Consider the following 27,942-nt stretch of genomic DNA (forward strand, 5'->3'; position numbering starts at 1 on the left):
TAGCGAAATTAAAATAGACTGTAATTTATAAAAAAAAATTAAAGAAGAAATTAAAGATTATCAGCATGGGCATCATCATCTCATACAAACAAACCAAAGAAATAAATAGTAAATTACAAAAGCAATGAAGGGTCACCATCACCATAATCTAAATCTTACTCATACACACAAACCAAGCGAATAAATGATGAATGCAAACACAAAAGTTCTATCCTAACTCTCTGTTCATGTTTGTCTTCATTAGTTGGTGGGGTTGCTTCGGAAAGATCCCAATGCCTTGATAGCTGCTGCTCTCAGTATGTATTGGTGATATGCAGCTGCTGCCAACGCTCCCACGAATGGCCCAACCCAGAAGATCCACTGCAACCACACACAAACAAAACCACGAGTTAATTAAGAAAATATGAACATGCACGTTAATTAATCTCAAAGAAAGAAAAAAAAAAAATTACATACATGGTCATCCCAAACTTTGGTATCGTTGATGATAACAGCAGCACCAAAGCTCCTAGCAGGGTTTATCCCGGTACCAGTGATTGGTATGGTAGCCAAGTGAACCACGAAAACAGCAAACCCGATTGGCAACGGGGCCAAAACCTGCACAACCCGACCCATTTTTAGTAATTACAGAACCCAATTAAGCAGCACGAAATCGATAAGTACGTAATTGAATAATAAATGGTGCAAAGTGGAAACATAAACATACGGGGACATGGGAGTCACGGGCGCTTCTCTTGGGGTCAGTGGCAGAGAAAACGGTGTACACAAGCACAAAAGTGCCGATAATCTCAGCACCCAGTGCAGTGCCTTTAGCGTAGCCAGTATTCACCATGTTAGCACCGCCATGAAGAGAGTTGTAGGAGTGCTTCATGAAAGCCTTCACCAAACCAACGCCACAAATAGCACCCAAGCACTGTGCTACCATGTAACAAATAGCTCGAATCAGAGACACTTTCCGAGCCAAGAACAGGCCGAAAGTTACCGCAGGGTTGATGTGGCCACCTATTCAGAAAACAACACAAACAAACAAAATCCGTTCAGAATGTCACAGTCAAAAAAAACAAACACTGGTTCACAAAGTTACGTTACGTACGCACATAGATATATATATATATATATAAAAGTAAAAAGGAAAGAAAAAGAAGATTAAGTGATCAGTTTGTTACCAGAGATACCGGCGGTGCAGTATACGAGGACAAAGATCATGCCACCGAAGGCCCAGGCGATGCCGAGAAGGCCAACACCGTCGCAGGGTCCGGTTTGTTTGTTGTTACCGATGACGGTTGCGACGGTGATGTAGAGGAAGAGGAGTGTGGCAATGAACTCGGCAATGAGAGCTCTGTAAAAGGACCAGAGCTTAATCTCAGCTAAGTCGATGAGAGGTGCTGGCGGTGGGTCTACGTAGTCTTTCCCGTGATGGCTCTGGTGCCCTTCTTCGCTCACTTCCTTCGACATTTTTCTCTCTCTCTCTCTCTCTCTCTCTATCTGAGTCGTGTTAGTTTTGTTACAGAGTGCGAAGAGGAGAGAAGGGGTTGGTCCTTTTTATGGGAAGAGAAGGGCAAAGGAGTAGTATAGTACTTGAGTTGAGTGTGGATAAGGCAAGGGCAACTTTGGAATGTTAAAAAAAAAAACATAAAACAGTAGAAGACAGACACACACTGACACAGGGAAAGTGGGACAGGGTTGAACAGCTCGACCATGTGAGAGCTAATCATCTAATGGGTAGCCACCACAACAATGTCAGCCTGGCAACCAATTCCACCCCCACACATGACACACCAACAACAACGGTCATCTCTTCTTTCATAATCTATGTCTCTCTCTCTCTACTTAATTTATTAATGAAGTAGATTATTATCTAGACTCTTCCACGTTATACGTGTATTTGCTCGTCTCAAAAGACAAAATATCTCACTATACACCCCCCAAAACAGACAAACCATATCTCACTGTCACTGAAAAGTGTTTAGCAATTAGCACGCCAAGGCAATTCTGTTGTTATGATATTAAAATGCAGTAAAAATTAAAAACATTTTACATAATTGAGATTTAAAAACGTTATCTTCACATTACTTTTAAATATACACCTTTTGCATTTTATTTTATTTTATTTTTTAGTAAAATATATCTTTTGCATTTGTTTATAAATGATAGTATGTTTATATATAAAGTATTGTATATTTAGTTATAATTAGATGATAAAGCTGTATAAGTATCTTTATAAAGCTGCTTAAAACAATTATGATACTATACATTTTTACTTTTTAGACAACGGCAGGGCAAGGGAAACCACTTCGGCTCAGTTTCCAACAAACATTGCTTTCAAAGTATCCGTTGAATAAAATGGATGAAGTGGTTATTTTCTGCTCAGTGATCTCTCACCTCAACGAATGAGTTCCGGTCTGGTTTGGACTATGGTCCCTAATGTGGCAGACGCATACGTGTCGCTCAGTACGACAACTGTTTCAAAGACACATAAAAACCATTCACCCCTTAAATAAAAAATATTAATGTTGCTCAAATTTTATACTCACTTTTTCTGACTCTGCTCATGGGATATATTTTTAATATTATCGGTGTACTACTAAATGGGAAAATTTTAAGGAAATATTAAAGAAAACAAAATTTTTTTTTAATCATTTTAGTAAATGAATATAGTGAAATCGGTAAAGCGGATGTATTAAAAGTTGTGATATTCATCGTATTACCACCCCTTTAATAAAAATTTATCTGATTGTCACGTTTTAAAAATTTTATGTCAAAATATCACGTCATAATTCTGCTGGTCTGATAAGCGAGAATGGACTGGATACATGTCAGCGTCTGAATGGTAAACCATTCTCGCTGGAGTGCCCAGCTAGGATAACAGAATGCTAACACACGTGGCAAAAATACAGACATCCAGGGAATGCTAGTACTTTTGCCACGTGTCAGCATTCTGTCATTCTAGCTGGGCAGCCCAACAAGAATGGTTGACCATTGAGACGCTGACACGTGTCCAATTCATTCCCGCTTGTCAGACCAGCGGGATTGTGACGAGACATTTTGACAATAAAATTTTTGAGGTATGGCAATCAGATAAATTTTTGCCTAAAAAGTGATAATATGATCATTGTCCCTTAAAAGTTTAGTGCTGCTTATGGCGGAACAGTGACCATTGTGCCACTGTTCCAAGACAAATATATCTAAATGTCACGCCAAAAAACAATTTAACCAAACTGCCACGAGGGCAAGTTCGCCCAGAGCAGTAGCGAACTTGGTATGTTGATGTGTTAGTTTCCTGGTGGTGTCAGAGTTCGCTTCTGACACAGGCGACCTTGGTAGCAATTAATGCCTCACTTGCCAGGCCACGTGGCTTGCATGCAGCAGAGGTCGTCTGTGTCAAAAGTAAACTCTGACACCACCAGAAAACTGACACATCAGCATACCAAGTTTTTTACTACTTTGGACAAACTTGCTCTCGTGTCAGTTTGATAAAATTATTTTTTAGCGTAGCATTTAAATAAATTTATTTTGAAACAGTGACACAATGGTTAGTGTTCCGCTTATAGTTGGGTACCTGAATTCTGAAGTTAATTCTGATATGCCAAATCACCATCAAACATGTCCTCTGCTCTGCCATCTATTAAATGCCCTGTCCTTATCCTATCAACGGCATCATTTTTTTTAAGAAGCACAAACGTCGAGTGGAGGTTCTAAGCATTCAAAACGATGCTATTTCGCTGTAATCTGCCATTTCTATTTAACTAATATTTAATACAAACAAACAAACCTTGGTTATAGAAAGATATTCTATTATTTTAAAAACTGGGCCAATAAACGAACCGGTGAAAGTCTGTGCGATTCGACTATAATTATCAAGTCAGTAACATTTAATTTTTTTTAAAGATTATATAATAAATTAATATAAGTTGATTTATAGGTAATATTATTATGAGAAAATACTTTAGATGATTTGGTTTTTTTTACAGATTAATAATGTAATTAAACATGTATTATTGCTAAAATACAGAGAATAAAAATGAAATATACAAATTTTAAACTATAAGAGAATATCAGAAATATACTATTTGATAATTGATAAAATCTATATGTTGATTCAGATTTGACTTTGTTTATTTATTATTATTGAATATAATTTAATGTTAACTTTATTTAAAAAAATAAGTTCAAAACATTTTAAAAACTAAGGTAGTAGAATGGAAATATAAAACATTATCTGGGAATGGAAAGGAGTAGAATGTGAGGGTCTGGACAAGTAGGACCTAAGATGAGTAGGAGTGGGACATGTCGCAATGGACTGACTAATCCAGAAGGATCACGTCATGTGGCATTAGCTGGCTGAGAATCCAGCTCCATCCTCGGCTCAGAAGGAGAGCATTTTGGGTTTTTGAACTAAGAAGTGCGAATTTTAAAAAAATACATTTGTTTAGTTAATTAACCAAATATTTTATCGGATTAATCTGGTAAGACATATTTTAGATGACTACGTATTTAGTTCCGTACATGATATATGCATATTTTTAACAAATTTAAATACGTCTGAATCTGGTATGTGTTTGAATACGTATGTACCAAGTGCACATTTTTGAAAAATTTAAGTACGTCTGTACCTGGTACGCGTCTGAACATATATGTATTAGGGTGCGTGTTTCTGACAATTCTAACCAGCGCAGTACCAAAATGCGTCATGTTCAAGAATGCGTTCCATGACATAGTCGTGTCACAGTCAAAAACACACATGTCTTAGGTGTGCGATTAAATACATAGCTATCTAAAACACATTTTTCTGCATTAGTCTGATAAAATATTTGATCAACAAACTAAATAGGTAGACTTTTTTTAAATTCACATTTTTTGGGTCAAAAACCCAAGCATTTTCAGTAGACGAGATACATATCATTAGATGTGATCGGATATTTTATACTATACATTTTAAAAAATATATAGTATAAAATATAAAAATATTCTTTTTTCTTCTGAAGAAAATCAACTAAAGTGATATACTCTCATTGATTCATTCTATCTACAACTGTAATACTATACAATTTTTCGCTCGGAAGCTTTTAACGTCTGTTATTATTGCTTAAATTAAGACTTTATACACGTTAAATTATGTAAATCACATTAAAATATATTAATTTCTAATTAATTTAAGTTTTTCAAATAAACAACACTTAAGATTTTTTCGCTTCCTCCCACTTTCGGATATCCAGTTGTTAAAAGTACTAAATACTACTGGTTTCGGTCCCTCCCGCTTTTAAGTGTTTCTAAAATTGCAACGAATATTGCGCCGTGACAATTCAAATCCCCCAGGAAAGTTCACAACTAATGTAAAAAAACTTAAATACAGTATGTTAAAGCCGAACATTATTTTCATGAAAATATTATAGTTAATTTGAATTTATTTTAAGAGTGCATGTTTAGAAATTAAAATTATTTTATTAATAAACAATATATATTTTCTTCTTTAATTGAATAAAAAGAAGTTTTAAATATTAACTTATTATCTAAGATATTGAATATGTTTTATTTTCTTTGATAGTTACGATTTTTAATTTATTAACTTATAACCTGGAAGCACACTTGAACTGAATTCGTGACATTATTAACACTCGTCAATAAGAAAAGACAAAAAAAAAAAAAAAAAAAAAACAGATCATTGTACACATTTAAGTTGCGTTGCGGCCATATCTTTTTAGAAACTGCTGTATTGATCTTTCTAGATCCTTCTCTGATGACCAGCTGAGAGATAGGGAATCGCGTTTTAGGCTAAGTTTATACACCAGATGATTGATGAAATAAAAGAAAAAGAAAAATATGATGAAATGGAATAGAGTAAAAATAATATATATATATTAATTATATATTTTATGATCAAATAAATAAATTTGTTATTTGATTGAATATATTAAAGTTACAGATATATCAAGGCTTATTTGATTGATTAATTCAAGATTAAAAAATAACTACGTCAAGGCTTTTTTTAGGATCTACCAATTAAGAGAAATTTTCTCATAACATAAATTTTTAGAAGAAAATCACCGAATTATGCCGAAGGGGACAAGCATGTACCTCTTTTTTTTTTGATAGACAAGCATGTACCTCTTCAAAAAACTTAGTTCATGATTAAAATGTGTAAAATAATGTTTTCAAGTTATTTGTTTGTAAAAAAATTAATGTATTCAATGATAGAAAATAATAAAACCATTAATATATCACCATTCATCGACTTAAACTTTTGGGTTAAAATTATTCTTTTATATAATATCAGAGCTGGAATGACTAAGTGGTAACGGAATTATTCCTTATCACCCCTATTTTTTTATTTTTTTTTTATAGACCCTTATCACCCCTATTTAATTAATAATTGATTAAGTATTATGAAATTTCTTAATACAGGTAGGTAAACTTATGTATTATTTACCCTTCAAATCCTATAGACTCTCATAAATAGAACATATTAGAAAAGTATAAAATCATTAATATAATCTCACCTGTCAATTTAAGTTTTTAGATTAAAATTGTTCTTGACACACTTCCTAAAATTGCAAGACCCGTCAATTATTGGAAGACACGATAGACAACAATTGCACTAGCTTCCTCAAAGACCTCCTTGACAAATTGTTTTATTATGAGAAAAAATAAAGTCACTGTTATGTAATATTAGAACACTAAATATTTAACAAAATAGCGGTAATTTAATTAGCGCATAGAAGCTGAAGATATGGGATGAGAATATATATTTGATCTTCCTGAATATCACTTTTGGGAGAGATTTAAAACTTTAATGCTAAACCTACACCGAATCAAATTAGTCGTGAAATGATAAACCGATAAAATATTTTCAAAAAAAAGATAGAACACTAAATGTTTTAAGTTTATTTGTTAGAAATATAATTCTTGATATCTCAAAAAGCTATCGGGTGTGTTTCAATATTTTTATAAGGATTGGAAATTTAGAATATTTTTTTGCAGTTCACAACTATCAATTAGACAAGTTGTGGAACAATTATTTTATGACATACCACGAATGGGGATATAATCAAACTTATTAACCTTACTCTCTAATAACAGAATTAGCAAAACTACTTAGCCCGTGCCAAGAAAATTTACCTAGTGCCAAAGACTAAATTTTATCCCTTTCAGATGCTGCATCCTAACTACGGTTGTTTACACACGTTTAAAACGTGACTAATTTTTAAAAACTAATCTGTGTCAAGGCATTGGGTGGAGCGAACGTGGCTGCGCCACTACTAGTCTCGTTCTTATTATAGGCCTATTGGTTGGGCTTATATTGTTGCCCACTTTAGTGAGTGTTACATATATCAAAGTTTAAATAAAATTATCTCTTAATTAAGTGAGTTTTATATTACATCTCATATGAATCATGACTCAGTACCTATTTGAAAGGTCATTTTTTTAGCTTTTCTTTTTCTTATAAATATAAGTTATGTCAAACAGATTTTTACAAAAGCTCTTATAATAAAAAGATCATTTTTTTTATAATGAAAAAAAAAAGTTAAAAGCCAAAACCTCCGAGGAAGGATTTTTTTTTAAAAATTGTATCGGCTTTTTTTGAAATGTGTATTTTTTTTAAATGAATAGCTTTTAAGCTAAATTTTTTATATAATTATCAAATAGCTTGTAGTTCTATTTTTTTAACTCTAGCTTCAAAATAAATTTTAGCTTAAAAAATGAGAGGTGTTAAACAGGCTCTTATCACATTTTTTATTATTTTTTTTGATTTCAACCTACAATAATTATAAAAATCCTAATAAATATTTCTCATTCTATACCGCTTTAATTATAATATTAAAAATATAGTTAAAGTGATACAGAATAATGTGTAATGACTCATATTATAATTAAACAGTACACACTTCGTTATTCATGACTCATGAGTCATGAGTAGTAAAAACAATTTACTCCGAGAGAGAACTTAAATTTTTTTATTTTTTTTTGATAACAGAACTTAAAATTTTTCTCATAATAAAGAACCTGGTTTTGATGACATTCGTGCTTAGCTGGGCTTTCATCATTTATGTGCCCCTAAATTAGGCAGTTGCTTGCAAGATCTCTTTACCAAAATAATTAATCACTGTGTTGATTGTTAACTCTAAGGAGAAGGCAGCCTCAATGTGGACCATGTAGAGCTGTCAAAAAAGCCCTAACCCAGCCATTCAGCTCTATGAAAGTCCCATCAATTTTTCAGCCTTTCGTGTAACAGTGTCATCTTAGTCCTCACCCATATGACTCATTTATTTTACATGAGGTAATTATTTTCTTTTCTCTCATTTCAGAAATGGTGTTTTTTTTTTTTTTTTAAATAATGAGTCCTACTTGGATTCTCTCTCTGTAACATGAGAGAACTACTCTCGTGTTAGAGAGTAATATTACCCTTTTATTTATTGGGTTAGGTTAGGGTTGGCTTATCGTTCTCCTTACCGTCAAACTCTAATTAAGAGCCTCTCTCACACACTCGACTCTGAGGGGAAGAAGAAAACTAGCAGGTGAGTTGATATGAGTTCAGGTTCATTTTTCATTGCTCTTCTTCCTCTTTCTCTATTTCTATTGTATGCATCTCTTCGTTCTTTCGCATATAATCAATCCCAAAAAATGGGTTTCAAATTTAAGCTTCTATTCTGTATGTACATTCGTGAGATGAGATGAGATGTTTTTTCTTTCAGTCAAGGACTCATTATTCACACCTGATTTTTATTTTTTCTTAAATTAATATGAATTTTCGAATTTGGAGATTTCAGGTTCGCGTGAATGACGAACTTACGTGGATTTCAATCAGGTATATACATACCCTTCTCTTTCTACAATTCTATTTTCTCTTTCACATTAATCTTCATCTAATGCTTTACTTTTGATGTGGGTTTCTGCTATCTCTTATTCGTTTTTCAGTCATGATTCTCCACCTGGGCTGTAAAGTGCAGTTAGTTGTAAACCACTGTTTCCACTCTCCATAATTCCTTTGTCTTCCCCATTGGCCACTCCTCTCTCTGGATTTTAAACCTAGATCAAAGGTGACGGTGATTTAAGAAAAGCGTGGGAGAAAAAAATCGAGGAACATTTGAAATCCGATGTGAAATGGTAGAAGGTTGTAAACGATGGTGACGAATTTTGATCTGTCTTCTGCATTCATCGCCGATCTCCGCCAAAATCGTTGCCTCCATGAGATGACCACACGCGACCTTCATTGATCACTCCATTCACTCTTCCTTCACCGAACACAATACGACTCTCTCTCATTTCTTCACTCGGTGAGAAGACCGTTAAGCAATGAGGGAAATCTTGTATTCACTGCTTTTTTTTTTTTCTTTTTTTTTTGTAGTAATGCATGTTAGAATCGATTGTGGCCACTGGAAAATCAGTTGCTTGGTTGCTTCTACAAGACCCCCAAAGACCAAAAAAAAAAAAAGTGTGGGTGTGTTGTGTTTTTTTTTTCTTTCGAATTCTGATTGCTATGAATTGACTTAGTTTGAGAATTTCCCTTTGTTCCTCTATCTCTCTCCGTGATTTACTCTTGGTTTGACTTTTCGTGCGAGAATATTTATGCGATTTTGAGTTTCAGCAACTACTGTTTCTTTACCCTAACTATTTTAGCTGAAAAAACAAATATGTGAAGTCAAAGTGTTGTTATTAATTAAAACATTTGATGATTTGGATGTTTGTCTATTTTAAACCGGTGCAGGACAGGATATGCACTTTCGATTACATTCGTCCGTTCTCTTTCTACAATTCTATTTTCTCTCTCTCTCTCTCTCTCTCTCTCTCTCTCTCTCTCATTAATCTTCATCTAATGCTTAACTTTTGATGTGAGTTTCTGCTATCTCTTATTCGTTTTTCTGTCATGATTCTCCACCTGTTCTGTTTTTTCCTTTGTTTTTTTAACTGCAATTCTAATCACTCCATCTTAATTGATACGAAATATGGTTTCTTTTGCTTTTAGCTTATGAGTAAGATTGATATGATAACCCCTTCGGAAAAAAAATCAATTTTGAGTAGAAGGGCAATTTGATCAGAACTTGAATTTGAGATTTGGGGTTTTTGCTTATTGTTCTATGTATGTCAATTGTGACTGAATATCTCTTGGTTGTCTTTCCAGGGTGAAATTAATATACAAGATCAGTGTTTCATCTGTCTGTGAACCCAATTCTTTGAAAGAAATCTCCTTTGAAAGTTGCTAAACCTGGCTCTGTTGAACCTGTCTATAACCCTGTATAGATCGTATTGTTGATACTGTCGGAAAGGTACCTACTCTTTTTTTTTCCTATGGAAATTTTAGTTTAGGGATAATATGAATGGACACGTAATAGTTCTTAAGTTTTGATTTTGAAGTCAGTATGAAGCATTGGCTTGGCTGTGTGGGGGATTGGGATTTTTTGTGTCTCTGGGATTACTTTTTTTTAAGTTTATTTAATTGGTTTTTTGTTTTGTCTTTGGGAAGTGGATACGAACCCTTCTAGTGAGGGCAACAAGTCTGCTTTTTAACCGGCAAGCACGTTTCAAATTTAGAGTACTGATTTTAGATGTTATTTCATCCAACAATGGATAAGCTTCAATTTCTAACTCAGCTGCCTTTTGGAAATACCAAGAACATAACAGAAAGTATTACTAAATGATTTATCAAAATCAAATGAATAAGTATTTGAAGAAATGAAATACAATATGCAACCTTTATGGATTAAGAATCCTGCTTGGAGATAAAATAATCGGGGTTTGTTTTTGCATTCCATTTTAAAAGTACAGAGGAGAATGCAATATAACGAGATGAGACAGATTTATGGTGTAACTTTCATGGGATATGTTATTTCTTGTTGGATCAAGTTTAATTCTTATTATTCAATATTAGGATTACTTGCTCTTACCTTTGGTTTGGTTGCCTTAGTATATTCAGAATTATATAAGGCATATACTATCTGTCTTAGGGATGTAAGCTTAATATTAATATTGATAATTAAGAGTTTGAGTCATTTGAGATTATTACTTAGTTCTCTCTTCCTATTCTAACTCACAAGGACTCGGCTGTGAGCAAAGAATCAAGCTATAAAATATAATAATCCAATCCTAGTATTATAACATTTATGTACAGATATGCACATGTGCATGTATTTTGTAAATGAGAAAAGGAGATTTACCAAATACTTCCCTTGACCGAAGGTAATCCGGAGATAGCATTGAATTTATTGACATATTATCTCTATGTAACCGCCATGTGTCCAATTGTGTCTCCGGTATGTAATGTAAACTGCCTTGTACTTAATTTGTTACTCCATTTACAATGCATGGTACTCACTAGTCACTACCACTTCCCAAAATTTTTACACAACAAAAGATACATCTATTACCATTCTTATTCCTCTACTATCACTTCAACCAACATTTGTTTGATTTCATAAAATACCAAGTAAATAATTCTTATTATTTTATCAAACCATCGTTGTTAGCTAATTATAAGTATTAGTTAATTTCAACTATTCGACCAAGGAATAGTATCTTCAGCTCAGAGTTATTTAATTTCAAAATTGAATTTTTTTTAGTTAGTTCTCCATAATGCTGTAACAAAGAACATGAAGAAGCAGCTTTGCTGTGTGTAGGTGATTATAGTTAACGTTTGCTAGGTTACTTTAATAATGTAACATTCATGTTCAACGTGTAGAGCTGGTCAAAAACATTCTGAAGCGTTTTCTACTACGTCATATAGGCAATTTGGTTCTTTACTCAAGAAGGAGAAGTTAATCTTGTTTTGTGTAATGTAAGTATTTGTTCGACATATTATCTCTGTAACTATTTTAAATTTTATTATGGTAATATAATTTGTTTATTATGCTTATAACTGCAGGAAAAGGATCTAAGAATTGCTTGGCAGTACAAGAAGTACTTTGGTGAGCCTCAGCTAAATATTAACACTAATAATGTTAAGCTTGTCTGTATTCTTCTCCTCATTGTTAGTTGGTGAATATCATTGTGTTTTTGTTACTTCATTTGTGCTATTCGACCTTGGATTCTCAGTTTCAATAATACCATAGCAGTGTCATAGACTCATAGTCATAGACCCCCTTAGCCATCTCAGTTTCCTCTGCATTACTATAAAATCTGTTTTCGTTAGTGTTCCAATAATCTATGAGAATATGCTGTCACTTTTTTTTTTATGAGAAAATGTTGCTCCTTAATCTATTTTTAATGCAGGTAACAGGTAAGGACTTTTGACATACATTGCTATATCAAATATGAATTTTTTTTTAAACAATAAAATACATATTAAATTTTTGGAAGGCCCAGGGGCTAGCCCTAACCCTTAGGGCTTTTGGCCCATGTGGGCCTATATCATTGTGGGCTTTTTGGCCCTAACCCACGCGGGCTAGGGCTAAATGGGCCGGGCTGACCCATTTTGACAGGTCTAGTTTCTATGCTTAGACAAATATTTGAGTGTTTTCAAACTTGCTATCTAAGGCTGCTTAATACTTTAAATAATGGTATTCATCACATACATTTATATTTTTCTTCCAACTTCTCCAGTGCATGACATATTAGTATTTCACCTTGAAAGGTGTATGCCTTTCAAATGGATTATTACCTGTATGTTTCATCCAACACACCTCGAATTTCCTCTTTGAAATGATGAGTAATACCCAACCTTTCAAGACTGTCAACCATATAGAGATGGGCATATATATCCAGAGGATAAACTGTTGGAACTGATTTTTTATTTTTTTTTAAAAAAAAAGGCCAATTAATGATAAAAATAATTGTAAATAGAAGTAATTTCAGAGAAACATAAGTCTAAAAAGTGAAAACATACCTGCATTACCAAACTTTTCTAATACTGATTGGAGGTAATTAAGACAGTCATTATTCTTAAGGTGCTGAAAAGCAGCTGCTGTTGTAGCAGGTGAATTAAACAAAGATCCATTTTTTCTTTGATACTTCATGATTGTTTTCCAGTCCTGTGACTTCAGCATTCCTTCTGAAACATATGCTAGATATGCTCTCCACCCTTCTGAGTTGTTTTGACTGCCCCTAAGTTCAGACAAATGGACTTAAAGTGGTCAGTTCAGGGAATTCAGGCAAAGTCGAAAATAAGATTTTTCTACCTTCAAATTCTTAGCATCTATAAATTGCTAAAAGGATCTAAAAAATCAGAAACATTTCAATGACAGGAAAAATGTTGAAATATATATAAGAGAAGACCAAAATACTACCTTTGGAGCTCTATTTCTTTCTTCTGGATCATTGATTCTAAGCTTGCAGCTCCAATTGGAAGGTTAATGCCCAAAATTTGTGCATATTCAATCAAAGAAGGAAAAAGTATATCAAATCCTATGGGAGGGCGTTGCTTCTCATCATTGATTGAAGTAATGTTTGACTCAATGAATTCAAGACCTGCAGGAATATCAGGACAATGCATTCATATAAACAGCGCAGGATGTGATAGCTAGGAGAAATTTAGGTAGTGTTTGGTAGGAGAGTTCACAAAAGATACCCATGCATCTGAGTTTGGTATTTTGTGTAGTCCATGTTTGGTACAGAGTATTCAAATATTTTCCTAGCAAACTTATTTGCCTAGCCTTTGAAAAATGTTTATAAAATGGGATAAAAGCACTGTTCTCAAATACTACAACATCCAAGGTGGTATTTGTAGTTAACCGGCTAGATGGCACGGAGATCAAGAGATTAACAGTGTTCTTTGATGTTGCAACCAATGTTGAAGACACACTCATTCATACTTTATACAAGGGCTATTCACATTCAAAAAGTACAAAAAGGTTATTTTACTCTTTTTAACCCATTCTCCTATCAATATTTAATCTTCAACCAAATATAGACTCAAAAAATTTAACTCAATTTTTCCGGTAATATTTCGTCGTACTAAACAATTTTTTTTTAGCTTTCCTACCAAACTCACTTTCCCACCATATTCCTAATAATTGTATTTCCCTGCTACCTTTGTTAATTTGATCTTCACCAGTACTCCATTGCTTTAACGCAAGGATACATGCTAAGGTAGATAAGAGAGCATCGTTCATTAGAGCTGTCAAAAAGGCCCTAACCCCATGGGCCACCCCTTGAGCCCTCATTTTCAACCCTCCCGATTTTTAGCCCTCATATAGTAGGTTTACTTTTCGGCCCATTTTTTTTGGCCCTCGTTCTTTTGGGGTTACAGAAGGGTCAACCGCGGGCCAGCCCTTTATCGAAACCTAATTTCTCTTTGTCGTCGATCTTCTTCTCCACGAGCCATTTTTTCTTCTTCTTCTCTTAGTTCTTCTTCACAAAGGTTGTTCGACTCTCTTCTGATTTCTTCTTGCTTCAACTAGTTCTTCTTCTTCTTCTTCTTTACAAAGGTACGGTTTCCGTTCACAAGTTTTTTTTCTCCTCAATGGCTTCATATGTTTTTCTTAGGATTTTTCTGCTTGCTTCATATGTTATCATGGGGTGTTTGCCCTTTAAATTTGAAATTTCATCTGGGTCTTTTTTTTTATCAATTTAAATTGTTCTATCGAGTTTTGAATTTTTCTTTGATTTTGTGGATTTGTTTGCAGAGGTTGATATTCCAGCTTTGCAAGGGTGTTGTTTTCTGCCACTATCATCGAATCTTGCACAAGTATTTGTTGTTTTGAAGGACCGATGAGATTTTTGTATTCTCATCAACTATTTGGTATTTTTTTTTTTGTTCAAACTGATATGCTCTTGTTGCCTTGGTTCTAAAAATTTTAACGATGGTACTGGGTGATGAGTATTTTCATTACATGAACATAATGTATTAACATAAAAATGCAATACTTACCATTTAGTATGTTCCTTTTCTCGTAAATCCTTCTCCGATGCATCTACCTTCTTCGGAAGTTCTGCATCTTCACCATCTTCTATGTGTTTCAAGACATTTAATTGGATACTACTTTGGTGCTATACCCCATTCCCAGTTAAGGAATTCAGTGTTACTACTCTAACGAAGTTAGATTTAGTTGTTTTCCCTGTGCTAGTTCTCGTTTACATTTAGAAAATTGGTTTCTATTTCTGGTTTGGCTTTTTTTCCGCACTGTATCGAGTTTAATTGATTCTGGGTGTAAATGGCTAGATCTAGATGATAAGGGAGATACATAGCTTTTCCCATACCACATGATTTTATTTTAGTTTTGATTATTTTTATTACCTTTATGGCCAAGTCTAACCGTGAGAGCTTTTCAAAGTAACTTTGTTTGGTAAATGATGTAGATGGTGATCATTTCTTCCCATCTTTTCTTATTTTGGGAGCAATTGTTAACAGTAACATTTTTTCTTGAAAAGAGTATTGTGTTTATCATGTATTTTCTAGTGCCTTGTGGAGTAACTTGAGTGCGGGTTCAAGCTCATTCATTGATTCATAGATAGCTGAAACATTAGTAAGACCAGTAGCAATCTCTTCTGGAGGGACCCCAGGCATGGGATTCTCATAGATTCTAAGTGCACTCTCACAAAATAACTTTGATTCCCTTATCTTCAGCAAACAATAAGGTATCTCCATTTAATATACCAGTAGCTTTAGCATTGTTACTCCATTTATTTGTGACATTATATAGGGCTTGTTAAAACCATGATGTGTTCACTTGCTACAACTTGATGGATCATCAGCTGCTGAGGAGAATTCCCTCTGTTTTGTGCTTATATCTCCTTTAATATAACCAAACAATAAGAGAACTTAGTTAATTGAAATTTGTTGTTTATCACATAATCGAGGTAAAATGTTTTTGGAATTTAAAATCTCGCACAAGCATGGTATGTTTAAAACCTGCTTAAAGCGTAGGGAGCCTTCGTTCATCAAGACTATCTTGGGAGCCTCAGGTTAAAGTTTATATAAATATAAGAAGCTATATATAAATACTTTATCTTTTTCCCTAAACAGAATAATCGTGCAAAGCCTTCTGTTAGTGTACATATAGAAAAGGGTGATTAGTGACCTACCCAAGTTCTGTTAATCCATCTCTAAATTTTGGAATGACAAGAACATGAACTGGAGCCTCTGGATTGATGTCCCGAAATGCTAGGACCTTTTCATCTTCGTATACAACGATTGAAGGGATTTCCTTATTTATGATCTTGTCAAATCTGCAAAGAAGAAAATTAATATCATTGTGTGTGTGACTGTGTGTGTGTGAGAGAGAGAGATTTCCTTATTTAGTCTTATACAATTCCAGTGATTCTTTACATTTAAGATCAACTCTATCTTCAACATCGTTATGTGTGTGTGTTAGAGAGAATTGGTGGGGTATTTTGGAAAATTTCTACCTTGCAATCAGATTGGTGCTCCCTTTTATTTTGTGACTGTGTTTAATAATGACATTTTACTAAAAAAATAGACTATGTCTCATTTAAAATATTTCAATGTTCTTTGATTTTGAAGTATCTCCAACTTTGTTAGTGATATTGTTTACAAATATCTTTCAGAATGATAAGCATTCAATGACTTTAAAATGACAATATTGAGATAATGTTAAACCCGATACATTGTTGGAGCTCCACTATCAGCATTGACAGCAGCTGCTTTGGCTGCAGCTTGTTCATTGTTAGCGGCTAAAGCATAATAGCAATTACTTTTGTAATGCTTGTGGTTTATAATTGCATAAAAGTGGGGCACAATGAGTTAACATATTACGAAAATAGCTATTAAAAGACTAATATGAAATTTGGAGATGTCTTTCAGTTTCATCCCTTCCTCTATCCCCATCCCATGATCTCCTTCTCCAGACATGTCTTTACCAGTCACTCTCACTTTCTTTCTTATTAATTAAATAAATGGAGATTGCTTGTTTTTGCTGGAGATGTTCAACTTGTATTTTGCACTGGTTTTTATAGGCACACAAGTCGGATCTTGATACCTTCATTCATTTCTATACGTATTATTCTATCATCAATAATTGTACTATTTTATTTTAAAGCCGCGCCACCCTCAACAGGTCTATAGTTGACTTTTTTAAGTTCTTGTGAATACATTTGTCAGTGTACTCATATTTTCAATGGTGGTTGATAGTGTAAGATTTATTGATTCCATTATATCGGTTTTGCTGCGTCATTGATGTATTATTTACTTCGTCGAGACAAAGACCATGTACAGTAGTATTAAAACTTGGAATATTTATTTTGTTTTGATTTACCTTGGACTATTATTGTTCATTGTTGCTCATGCTGACCATTATTGATGTTATGTCATGCATGCTGGTCCTATAAAATAAACCATGAAATATTCCAAGTTTGTTGGTGCTATAAAAACTTCATTCAAATTATTTTCGGAAAGTACTAGTAGATTCACTTTATGCCAATTTTATTCACTGCAGTCCATTGATGAAAGTCCACGTATTACAAGTGATGCATAGGTATAAATGGTTCAAACTTCAAAGGGTCCTCCATATTGTGACATTATTTCTGTTTCTATTGAAGGAATGAATTATTAGTGTTTTCACTTTTCAATTCGCAGGGAACAGTGTTGATTACACCTTGCATGTGGAATTGTTCAAAACGACCTTGTTATTTATTTGAAACAATTTTGAAACAATTTGCGAAGTACCACAATCCAGAGGAAACTGGATAAAATTCTATAGGAAAAAGACACACAAGCTGATTCTTTGAAACAATTTTCTTGGATGGGGCTTGACAAAACTGCTGAGCTTGTCTTGAAGGATATAATTTGCAGTTACTATGTTACCTTTTTTATGATTGTTTATTTTTTATACCATTATAGATTTTCCTCATTGATGAGAATTTTTGGTGTCCTTGATAGAGGCAGGGAAAATGCATTAAATATTACTTGGTGAATTGTTTGTTAGTGATGGATCTTTACAATAATATACAGGAGAAAATTGAATTGATGACTCAGTATTTTGTTAAAATTATTTGGAAAGTGCCAGGAAAAGACCGAATGTTTCTGCACTGTTTAAGTTTTTTTTTTTTTTTTTTGACTAATTTAATGACAGTGTTTAATGGTTCTAATTCTAAGTATGGAGGGGTGAATTTGGATTTGTATTTGGTTCATGTTTGATTTCATGTTATCAAAGAGAAAACTATTTTTTTTGGCCCGCGGGCTGGTCCTAACCCATTGGGTTATGTGATTTTTTGGCCCGTGCGGGCTATTTAATATGCGGGCTTTTTGGCCCTGCGGGCTTTTTAGCCCTGGCTCGCGTGAGCTAGGGCCTAACGGGCCGGGGTGGCCCCTTTTAAGTCCTTGTTTTGCCTGTTGCTGCAAACAAGGTTAAAAAGTATATTTTTTTAATCTTGGATTTGGTATAGCTGACACTGCAAGTGGTTCCCTTGGAATGATGATTTGATGTTTTCGAAGTTTAATATTCTGTTTCAGTGGCAAAACTCTTGAACTTTTATTTATTTATTTATTCTTTGTATTATTCTGTTAACTTTTGCTGAGTTTCATAACTTGGTGTACATGTCATACATTTTATTTTTGGTATTAGAACTTATTTTTGGTCTGAGAACTTATTTTTGGCGTGCCTGTTCATTGTTGTGGGGTTATGATGAAGGATGCATGGAAGTGTTGACTTTTGCTTGGCTTATATAAGGTTTGGCAGTTATGCTTAGGGTATTAATTTGTTGTGTAATTTGTGATTTCTTGCGTTTCCTATCTGTTCCTCATTCTTATATTTCCATTTTGTTAAGCTTTGACTTCGAGTGGTTTCTAAATTCTTCAAGAACTGTTTATTTCTATGAAATCATCCATGACATGAGAATATGCATAGTGTTGGGTCCATCTTTCTTTAAAATTTAGTAATTTACTTTAGACAAACATGCAATTTTCAGGACTCTTGCACAACTTTTTCTTTCCGATTCTGCCATTGTAGTATTTGATTTTGCTGGTTTTCTAATGATGTTAGTTGAAAGTTTAATTCATATAAGATAAACAGTATTTCAACAAGCTTTGGATGATGATATTTAAACAAAATGTTTTGTTTTGTTCTGGTTTCAGGATTTTATTTACTGGAATAGGAGTTTACAATGTGTGTTATACTGGACTGATTTTCCATTCTGAGATATAGCAACCTTACAAGCCAAGAATGAACTTACTTTTAAGAATAAGGCATTATTTACCGAATGGTTTATATAGACAGCCTTTTCATCGAACCTTGGTAGGGCTTAATGCTAGTAATGTAAAAGTATTTTCAAGAAATCTTGGTCAAGCTGCAAGGAAAGAGGAGGAGGAGGAGGATGTCGAGGAAGTGGAAATCGACCAAAGAAGTCTCCCAGCTGATTTTGATCCTGCAACATTTGATCCTACTGAGCACCGTAGCCCTCCATCAGAAAGAGTTTTCAGGCTTGTTGATGAAATGGCATCTCTTACGCTAGCCGAAGCTGCCGAATTGGGTCTCATTCTGATGAAGAAAATGGGGATTAAGGAGTTGCCTAACGTGGGGTTTATGAAACCCGGAGCTGCGAGTTTGGCCGGAATGGCAACAAAAGCACCAGCAGCAGCCAAGGAGGAGCAAAAGCCAGAAAAAACTGTATTTGAATTGAAACTGGAGTCCTATGAAGCGGCTTCGAAAATTAAAGTCATTAAGGAGGTTCGCGGTTTTACTGATTTAGGTTTGAAGGAGGCAAAGGATTTGGTTGAAAAAACACCTTCTATTATTAAGAAAGGTGTTTCAAAGGAAGAAGGAGAACAGATAATAGAGAAAATGAAAGCTCTTGGTGCAAAAGTTGTTCTGGAATGAAGTGATGTATGTTGTTTCTTGGAAAGATGTTTCTTCCAGTATTCAAAATTTTTACAAGTTACCTGAAATTTTGAAAATTTCATGTTGTTGGCCAAGGATACCACAAATTTTGCTGGTGTTGTGTTTCAAGTTGTGCTCATTTTTTAGCATAAACCGAAAATTTGATTTTTTGCAGCTATGAAACATTATCCTTCGTGTCCTTCTATATTGAATAAAAGTAGTATTCCTAGTTCTGATATTCATTTGCATACATATTCAGTAACATTACTAAATACAAGCAAATTAGTGTTTTCTATAACTTTTTTTTTATCATTTGAATTTTGGTGCACTTAAAGCTTTTCCTTTGTGACCAAGAGGTCATGGTTACTCTTTATTTATCCAAGAAATAGCCTCCGTGCAAAGATACAAGAATAAGGCTACCTACACGTATATGGATTTTCTTCACTTCTATTGAGCCAGTGAACCTTCATGCTATAGGACCTTACAAGAGAAGCATCAACCGAGGGAACGATCACCACTTTTTGAATTGGTAAAGTGTCGAGCTCTAGCATTGGTTTTTCTCTTGATTGGTAATGCTTAACTCACGAGTAATAACTGAAAATTGAAAGTGAGCTCTCGCATAATATTATTTCTTGGTGACAAAATAACATGATTTCAGCTTCTTCCTTTGAAAATGAGGATAACTGGACCTGTAGCCGTTGTGGAAGTTTCACCAACCACAGTCTGACTCAACTTTTTATAAACTAGGATAAATAGGAGAATTACAATGAAAGATCAATCTTTGCATGAATTTGAAATATTGATTTATACCTCTAATCCTCCGTTACTTACGGTTATGCTCGGTTGGATGCAATGGTTTTGAGAGAGTGAAAATAAGAGTGAGAATGGAATGAAATATAATGTAAATATTTATTTTTTTTGTTTAATATAGGTATGAAGGGAAATTGATTACATTCTATTTTTATGTTTGATAGATTATAATTGTAAAAACAAATATAACAGGTCCTGTTAATGAATGAATTAAGAATACTTGTTACAGAATTAAAAAAAAAATTAATCAAAACTATAATCATTAATACATAAAAAAATTGAATAATTTTTTAAAAAATTTATATCTTCAATAAATATTTCAAAGGCATTAATTAAAATATGATCATTTGCATTCAGAAGTAATTCTTGAATAAGGTCTAATATATTTACTATAATCAATCATCAGCATATGTAAAAATAAAAATGAGTATATTTCTAATATGGTACATACAATCTTTTATATATATCGAATTATCAACTATTAATTTGATTGCATATGGTATAAAGCGTTTGCCAGAGAAATTTTCATACCGTCAAAACTAAACGCCAAATGAAAGAAGATTTTGGTCAAAGGGCAAAGATTGATAAAAAGGCACTGCGGGAAAGTTGGCCCACTCCCAAAGTTATAAACTTGTATGGGCTTGGATTGGGAATCGTAGACATCCGTCATAGAAGGATGTCATTGTTGTCTTTAACTTCAATAAATAAATAATGACTTGTATAACTAATATAGGTAACATTATATGACACCAAATAAGAGAGGTATTTCAATCTAAAAGTACATAAAAAAAAAATTCAAATTCTTTTTTATATGTTTGCTTCTTTGTCATTTTAATTTTCAAGCCATCAATTTCAAGAACTACTGTACTAGTGTTGTATGCATTTTTATTTTATTTTTATTTTTGGATACCAGAGTTGTATTCACTTGACCCTTGTGTTCTTTACTTCAATCCTTTCTACAAAATATATAAGAACATTGGAGGCAGATCAAAGAGGAGCACCCAAAGCACACTATCTTCCCTGTGCTTGCAAAGCTGTGGCACAAAAGCAACACAGCAATCTGACTCTGAAAATACTGACCCATATTTGATTTCGTTAATAATGCTGTGTATCACAATTAACATCATTATTAAAATTTTGATAAATAATTAACGGGATCATAGGCTTAGCATCAACATGGCACTCGGCTATTTCGGATACCTTGGTAATCAAAGAAGTGCATTGGTTCCTTCTTCCATGGCCCAATTTGGCAAGTTAAAAAGAAGAAAAACATCAAATGATACAAATTAATTTAAAGACCTATAACTTATTGCCTTAAGTTTTTAGGTGAGTTGATTGTTTTTTATGGTATCAGAGCTAAGGTGATCAAAGGAACATAAGATCAATCCTCACCGCTTCCATTTTCTAGTGAAATCAAATCAACATAAGATGGAACAAAAAAATTGACCTGTGTGAGAAGGTATGTTATAGAAATATAATATAAAACTATTACAGGCACATCACTTACCAACTTAAACTTTTAGGTGAGCTGATTGCTTTACATTACTATAATTTACCAACAAAATAAACTACCTAACATATAACATCATTTCAAAATGAAAGTTCAGTATTTGCTAAAAAAAATTAATCTCGCCCATTGAGGTGCATGCTGTTAGTTTTTCAATTTGTGATGTGTTGTTCTAAATAGGCGTACAATTAAGTTATTAAAATTCATAAAATTTATGGCAGATAAAGTACAACCAAAGGAGACTGTAGAGTTTGGATACCTAACATTGTCATATCAAATAGAATCAAATTTGAATGCACTACGAGTGTTAAAAAAAATTGCACATTATTATCCAATGATGTGTTGTCACATCATTTAATAAGTTTGTAAATTATTTAATGAATCTGACAACATATGAAATTATTTCTGATACTGCATTTAAATTAAACTATCAAATATGGGAATCCTAATAACTAAACATGTTATACATAATATCTTATCTACATATTCTCATAAGATTCCCGCGTATCAAAATATGTCCTACACGTGAGAGTAAAGCCTGCTGCAAGGAACGTGTGGAATTCTTTTCTTTTGTACACATGAAAGATTCAAAGAGGATTTAGGGGTAATGCTGTAACCTGGGCCAGCCCAGTTGAAGAGAGAGTGTGAGCATGGGCGCTATCAATAATCATTGCAATAAAAAAACTCAACTAATAATACGTATTGAAAATATATTGTTGAAGTTGTGCAATTGGAAAGTACCTATACAATTCTGTAAGCACTTACTGTTATATCTGGAAAGAGCCTGTCTGCAATGATTTTGTTTGCTTGTTCCCTCTTTTCGTCACTTTGCTTTGAAGATATACAATATGAAAGGCGAGGGGTGTAAAGTTAACAGCAGTTGAATAGGATGCGAGGACGTTATGTATTCTTAAAAGGTGTCACAATCCAATGTATCTGCAAGGAAGAAAATTACAGCCAAACAATATAGTCAATTGTTTGTTGGGTGTACCATGAACTTTTTCCGGTATAAACTATAAAGCAGCATGCAACAGAGTCTTACAATGTTGTTTTCGGGTTTTTTCCAATAAAATCCTTGAATAGCAATGACGGCCAAGTTTGAAGATACAAGGACAAATATACTCAAGGAGTGCTTTCCCATCCACTCAAACACAGTTGTCAAACGCCTGTGACCATGGAAATCTACCTGCAGTGGAGAAAATGTATTACAACTTGGTCAAATTGGGTTCGTTCCAAATTAAAATGATCCCTACAAAGAATGGAAACGACAAACCTTTGACATCAGAAAATGGAGAGTCATGCAAAAATAAATGTTACAAAACACAGTGCATACGGTAGGAATAATGTAATGAAAGATAATGACCAAAGAACGTTGTATAGAAGCCAAAACTAAACTCTGATCAATGGCACAATACTCTACATTATATATAAGCCATTAGGAATAAGCTAGTGGTCAAAAGTTTGATAATTTGTTGGAGGTCATAGGTTTAAATCCCCATGTTGTCATTGTACTAAAATAAAAAACAGGTATTGTATATAATATCTATCTGTAGACAGCTTTCTCTTGTCACAACACTTAGAACTAACCAGAACGTATAAAGCGATGAATGTGAGACCAGAAGCTGCAGATGTTAGTAGCGTATAACTGACTGTGTACAGAGATTTGTTCAGAGGAATGCCTGAAATGAAAAAATGTAAAAAATCAACGTAACTTTTTCAATGGCATCAATGAACGTAGAAAGAAGTTGATTTGCTAAAAACAAAAAAATATGATTATGAATAGAAAATGCTTGAACTATTATCAATTAGTAACTTCTAGTAGGTATTCCACAAACTGAAGATACCCCCAGACAGTTTACAGCACACACCTACTAAGGCTAGGAACAATCCAAGACCCAAAAATGAAACTGAAAACCACAGCCAGTTGTCTAGGCGCCCTTTGTGATCCTACAGTACAAGATAGAGAAAAGTAAAAGGTCAGCTCCACCAGACAGTCAACAAGAAAATTTCAAGCCACAATTTACAACGGATATGGGAGGATTCAGTGCCAAAATAAGCTACAAAGGGAAGTGTACTATTAGACCACAGAGTTAAGATTTTAAAGAACTCATATCTTTGAGAACACTAAAATTTCACAGGCCATTGAGGTTCAGTAAACTTGATATATGATCTCACCTGTAGATGGGCAAGAACATGACCATATTGAAGTCCAATTATGCATGAAACTGCAGCTGTTATGGAGCTGTGAACAAGTAAAACTAACACAACTTAAATACTAATTAAAGCATACAATCAACATATAAGTTGCTGTTAAATAAATATATTTTGCCAAACTATCAATGAAAAATCATAAAAGAATGTAAGCATTGGGATAAATGAATAGATTATATCAATATCTGCTATTTATTCAGTAGAAAAGGAGCCTTTTAGGTCTTTCAATCAATCATGAAACCTAGATTACGGTTGAAAGAATCAATGCATGAAGTGATCACATCATTAAGCACAATAGATAACACACAAACATGAGATCAGTCAGGTACGACAGTTCCAGAAAATAAGGACCTCTAGGTGAACATCAACTGAAAGCACATCACAACTCGGTCTTTCCAAAAGTAGAAGCCTTTTAAAACTCTAATGAAAACAAAGTGTATGTTAAAGAAAGATGCCTGCAAAAGTAATTGAAGTAAATACTTAGGTATGTTGATTGTCCCAACCAAGGACTCCTCCATCAAGGAGTTTGGTAAAGTTACTTTTAGCATAAATCAAACAAGGACCTCATTCTTTTTGGTAGGGAGTTTAGAAGGAAAAATCAAGCAGGTTTTATTTGGAACAATATCACTTGGACCCTGTTATATTGTTTCAATAACCAGTAATGGAATACTGCTTAACGGAGATTTCTAGGAGGTACATCTACTAAAGCTTCCAGATCAAGTGTGACACGAATCTGATTGCATTTAACCAGCATGCTATAAGCTTTATTTTACTTTTACAAAGTGTAATTCCATGAGATCACTGATCAGAAGAGAGATCACGTTAATCTGCAAAAGAAGCTTTAAATTGCACCCAGCATACCTGTCTAAGAACTTAACAAGATAAAAGTGCAACTCAACATGAAGGAAGTTAGCTATGGAATCCCAGGGAAAAATCAAAAGTTTCGACTGGTCACCTTAAAATGCCTTCTGGATCAAAAGGAGCATGACACCATGAAGGTGAACTATCTGAAACTTGGCCCTTAGACATATTGCATTCCTGGAAGTTAGATCATCAATAAAGCATTAATGTGTCAAATTATGCTGTAAAGCATCGAGCAAAGAAATGGGATCAACTACAAGATACCTGAAGATTTCTGTAAACAGGCTTTCTGTACAGATGGTCAAGACCAAGAATATAGCGATCAATCATTCCGGCAGAATTACAGGCAGGTCCAAGATCACCTCTCACCGAACAATTCACCTGATATTGAATTGAGAACATTGCAAGCATTATGAATTAAATATTTTGAATTTGATTAGAAGTACATTTTCAAAAATGAACGCGCTCAGGTAAACTTTTTGACAATGAATAATAAGCATTGGACAACTATCATAGAGAGTCAAATTTAATAAGAATTCAAATTTTGAAGGCAACAGTAGGAAAGCGTGAATATTACTATTAGAGACAATCGCTGTAGCATGAACCGTATGTACAGTTTCACACTAACCTTAAAACAGGTGCCCAGGACTAGCAAGTATTTCAATATTAATAAGCATTCAGGTCAAATCCAAAACAAAAATTGAAGCACATAAAAGATAGCAAAGTGCCGGTGAGGGGTGCTGAGCCTGCTCTTACCGTGTAAATATTGCCACCATCAATTGGAGGCAAAGAAGAGGCTGAGGCCAATACATCAAACTGCCAATCTGGAACATATAGACCATACAATAATCCCGAGTAAAGTGCCAACAATATTATCATAATAAACCTGCATAAAAATAATTTGTAAAATTAAGAGGAAAGGAAAACTACATAAAAGAAATATGAATATATTGTTTGCAATACTCAGTGAATAATACTATAATTTGCTAATTTAAGTGGATGTAAAATGGAATAATCCTGTTATTTAAATGTAGTTAATTTTCTACTAACATCTTTGGGTTGGGATTTTGGACTTCGGTGAGTGCCAAGCTAGATCTAAGTTTTACTTTTGAACATCCAGCGGCAGCAAATAGTTATCTGAATTATCACATTGATTCTACTGATCAAGGTTGATTTTGTTTTGAGACAATCTTAATTGAGCAGATAAAGACACGAGAGCTCTCATATTTAATATTATGGAAAACAAAAATGACGTGAAAACCTTACCAATGCCAGTAATAACTTTTGATGAAACCTAATTCTTTCCCTCGCGGAGCTGGAAACCAGATCTCACATAAAGCTGCAACAATGTATCCAATAGATATCCTCTGGATTCATAGATCACCATATCCTAATTATATTAGTTACATTTCTTTGTACAGTCAACTTAGCATGAAAAGTGTAAAGTAGTGAAAACACTATCAAAATGTTTATGTAAATGACGGATGTACCTGTAAAATGCCCATCCACCGTATTCTTTCAATGTCAACACCAAAAGTCAAGGAAGTTATTCCGTGAAAATAACCACCTGAAATGAATAAATTATGTTTATTTAGCTGATGAAACTAGAATGACAAAAACACTTGGTTGGTGTAAAGAACCAATTCAACCCAAAAGCTTAAGCTTATGAGCGAGGGCCTTTTTAATAAGCTTATGAATGAGGTTCTTTACAGTTGGATACTACAGAAAATTTGGGTAAACAAGGTTTGATTCCATCAAAATGTATTCCACAAATTCTTATATACACACACACACACACACACACACAATTTAGTTGAGCTTATTAATGTTGTGTTGTACAAATCAATGGCAGAGGCTAAGAAGATATTACTACCTTGAAGAACAATACCAAGAATAAAGAGTTTCACTGCTCTAAGTAAGGCTTTCCATGTAGCTTCTCTTCTCTGCGGCCTTCTCTGACGTTTTATTAGGGGGAAAAAGAAAGAAAAAGGGTGAAGAAGAAGCCTTTAATTAATTATATTAGGTACATGGATACTGCTTCTTTCAAAATGCTATGTTGAAGAGTAATTTTATCAAACATAATTAGAAAAAGTAGCATTAACAACAATAGTTACCTTATATGTAAGAGCAAGGGAAATTCCAGCAACAAAGAGAAAAAATGGGAGGACGAAATCAGCCAAACGAAGACCATTCCAGGGGGCATGGGAAATGATGGGGAAGATGGAGCCACCGTAATCAACCAATATCATCAGCTGAAAACAGTACCAAATAGCTTTATGTATATGTTTAAGCAAACTTAAAGAAATCATCGATAAACTCATTTTTCCTACAAGCAGGAGATCTTTATTCATTTATTAATTTCAATTTCAATTTCTTAGCAAATAAAACATACTTGTTGACCAGAGAGAGAGAGAAGGAGAGAGAGAGTTACAAAGACAGAGAAGCCACGGAAGACGTCAACGGAAGCGACTCGGGTGGTTCTGCCGGTTTGAAACTGAGTTGGCTCGGAATCGTTGAGCAGCAGGGGCTGCGGATCAGCCATTCTATTTCTTCTCACAAAATTATCCGAAATGTACTCCGTTGAAGTACGGATTGTGTTTCCACTGATCAATCTGAGCTGGATTGCAACAAAACAAATGGTACCAAAACTCGATGATGCTTTTTCTTTCCTTTTCTTTTCTTTTCTTTTTCCTTTTTTTTTTAGTATGGTTTGATAAGCCAGCGTAAGAACCTAGAAATATGCTATTCGCTTCTGACAGCATGGCGCAACCTGATTGGATCCCTTCATGTTAGTGATTAACACCAATTATGTCTTGTTGCCACAGAAAATCAGGAAGTATTTAATTCATGTCT

At 33.9% G+C, this 27,942-nt stretch overlaps 2 protein-coding genes across 15 annotated transcripts; one reads left to right on the forward strand and one right to left on the reverse strand.

Annotated features, from left to right (window-relative positions):
- Positions 1-151: 151 nt before the first annotated feature.
- On the reverse strand, positions 152-27,781 carry LOC133314906 (uncharacterized). Its single transcript, XM_061516436.1, has 16 exons — positions 27,521-27,781; positions 27,204-27,341; positions 26,963-27,044; positions 26,580-26,656; positions 26,356-26,456; positions 25,846-25,975; positions 25,354-25,470; positions 25,184-25,266; positions 24,193-24,259; positions 23,886-23,964; positions 23,605-23,696; positions 23,060-23,203; positions 1,167-1,446; positions 707-1,002; positions 457-597; positions 152-360 (listed from the first exon to the last, which is right to left on the reverse strand). The coding sequence occupies exons 1-16, from the start codon at positions 27,629-27,631 to the stop codon at positions 241-243; spliced, it is 2,058 nt and encodes a 685-aa protein (XP_061372420.1). The 5' UTR covers positions 27,632-27,781; the 3' UTR covers positions 152-240.
- Positions 8,421-19,923, forward strand: LOC133314907 (uncharacterized). 14 transcript variants are annotated; one of them, XM_061516439.1, is made up of 11 exons: positions 8,421-8,513; positions 8,766-8,803; positions 8,914-9,272; positions 10,118-10,262; positions 11,672-11,767; positions 11,855-11,897; positions 14,553-14,668; positions 15,326-15,504; positions 17,322-17,360; positions 17,462-17,676; positions 18,959-19,923. In XM_061516439.1, exon 11 carries the CDS (start codon positions 19,047-19,049, stop codon positions 19,698-19,700), a length of 654 nt encoding a protein of 217 aa, XP_061372423.1. In that variant the 5' UTR covers positions 8,421-8,513; positions 8,766-8,803; positions 8,914-9,272; positions 10,118-10,262; positions 11,672-11,767; positions 11,855-11,897; positions 14,553-14,668; positions 15,326-15,504; positions 17,322-17,360; positions 17,462-17,676; positions 18,959-19,046; the 3' UTR covers positions 19,701-19,923. The 14 variants fall into 14 exon arrangements, with proteins under 14 accessions (XP_061372423.1, XP_061372425.1, XP_061372422.1 ...); XM_061516441.1 differs by lacking the exon at positions 15,326-15,504; XM_061516438.1 differs by lacking the exons at positions 17,322-17,360; positions 17,462-17,676.
- Positions 27,782-27,942: the final 161 nt, after the last annotated feature.

Source organism: Gastrolobium bilobum, unplaced genomic scaffold, assembly GCF_033153095.1.
Source record: "Gastrolobium bilobum isolate Gb01-03AN ecotype WA unplaced genomic scaffold, APGP_CSIRO_Gbil_v1 utg8637, whole genome shotgun sequence".
Classification (NCBI taxonomy): domain Eukaryota; kingdom Viridiplantae; phylum Streptophyta; class Magnoliopsida; order Fabales; family Fabaceae; genus Gastrolobium; species Gastrolobium bilobum.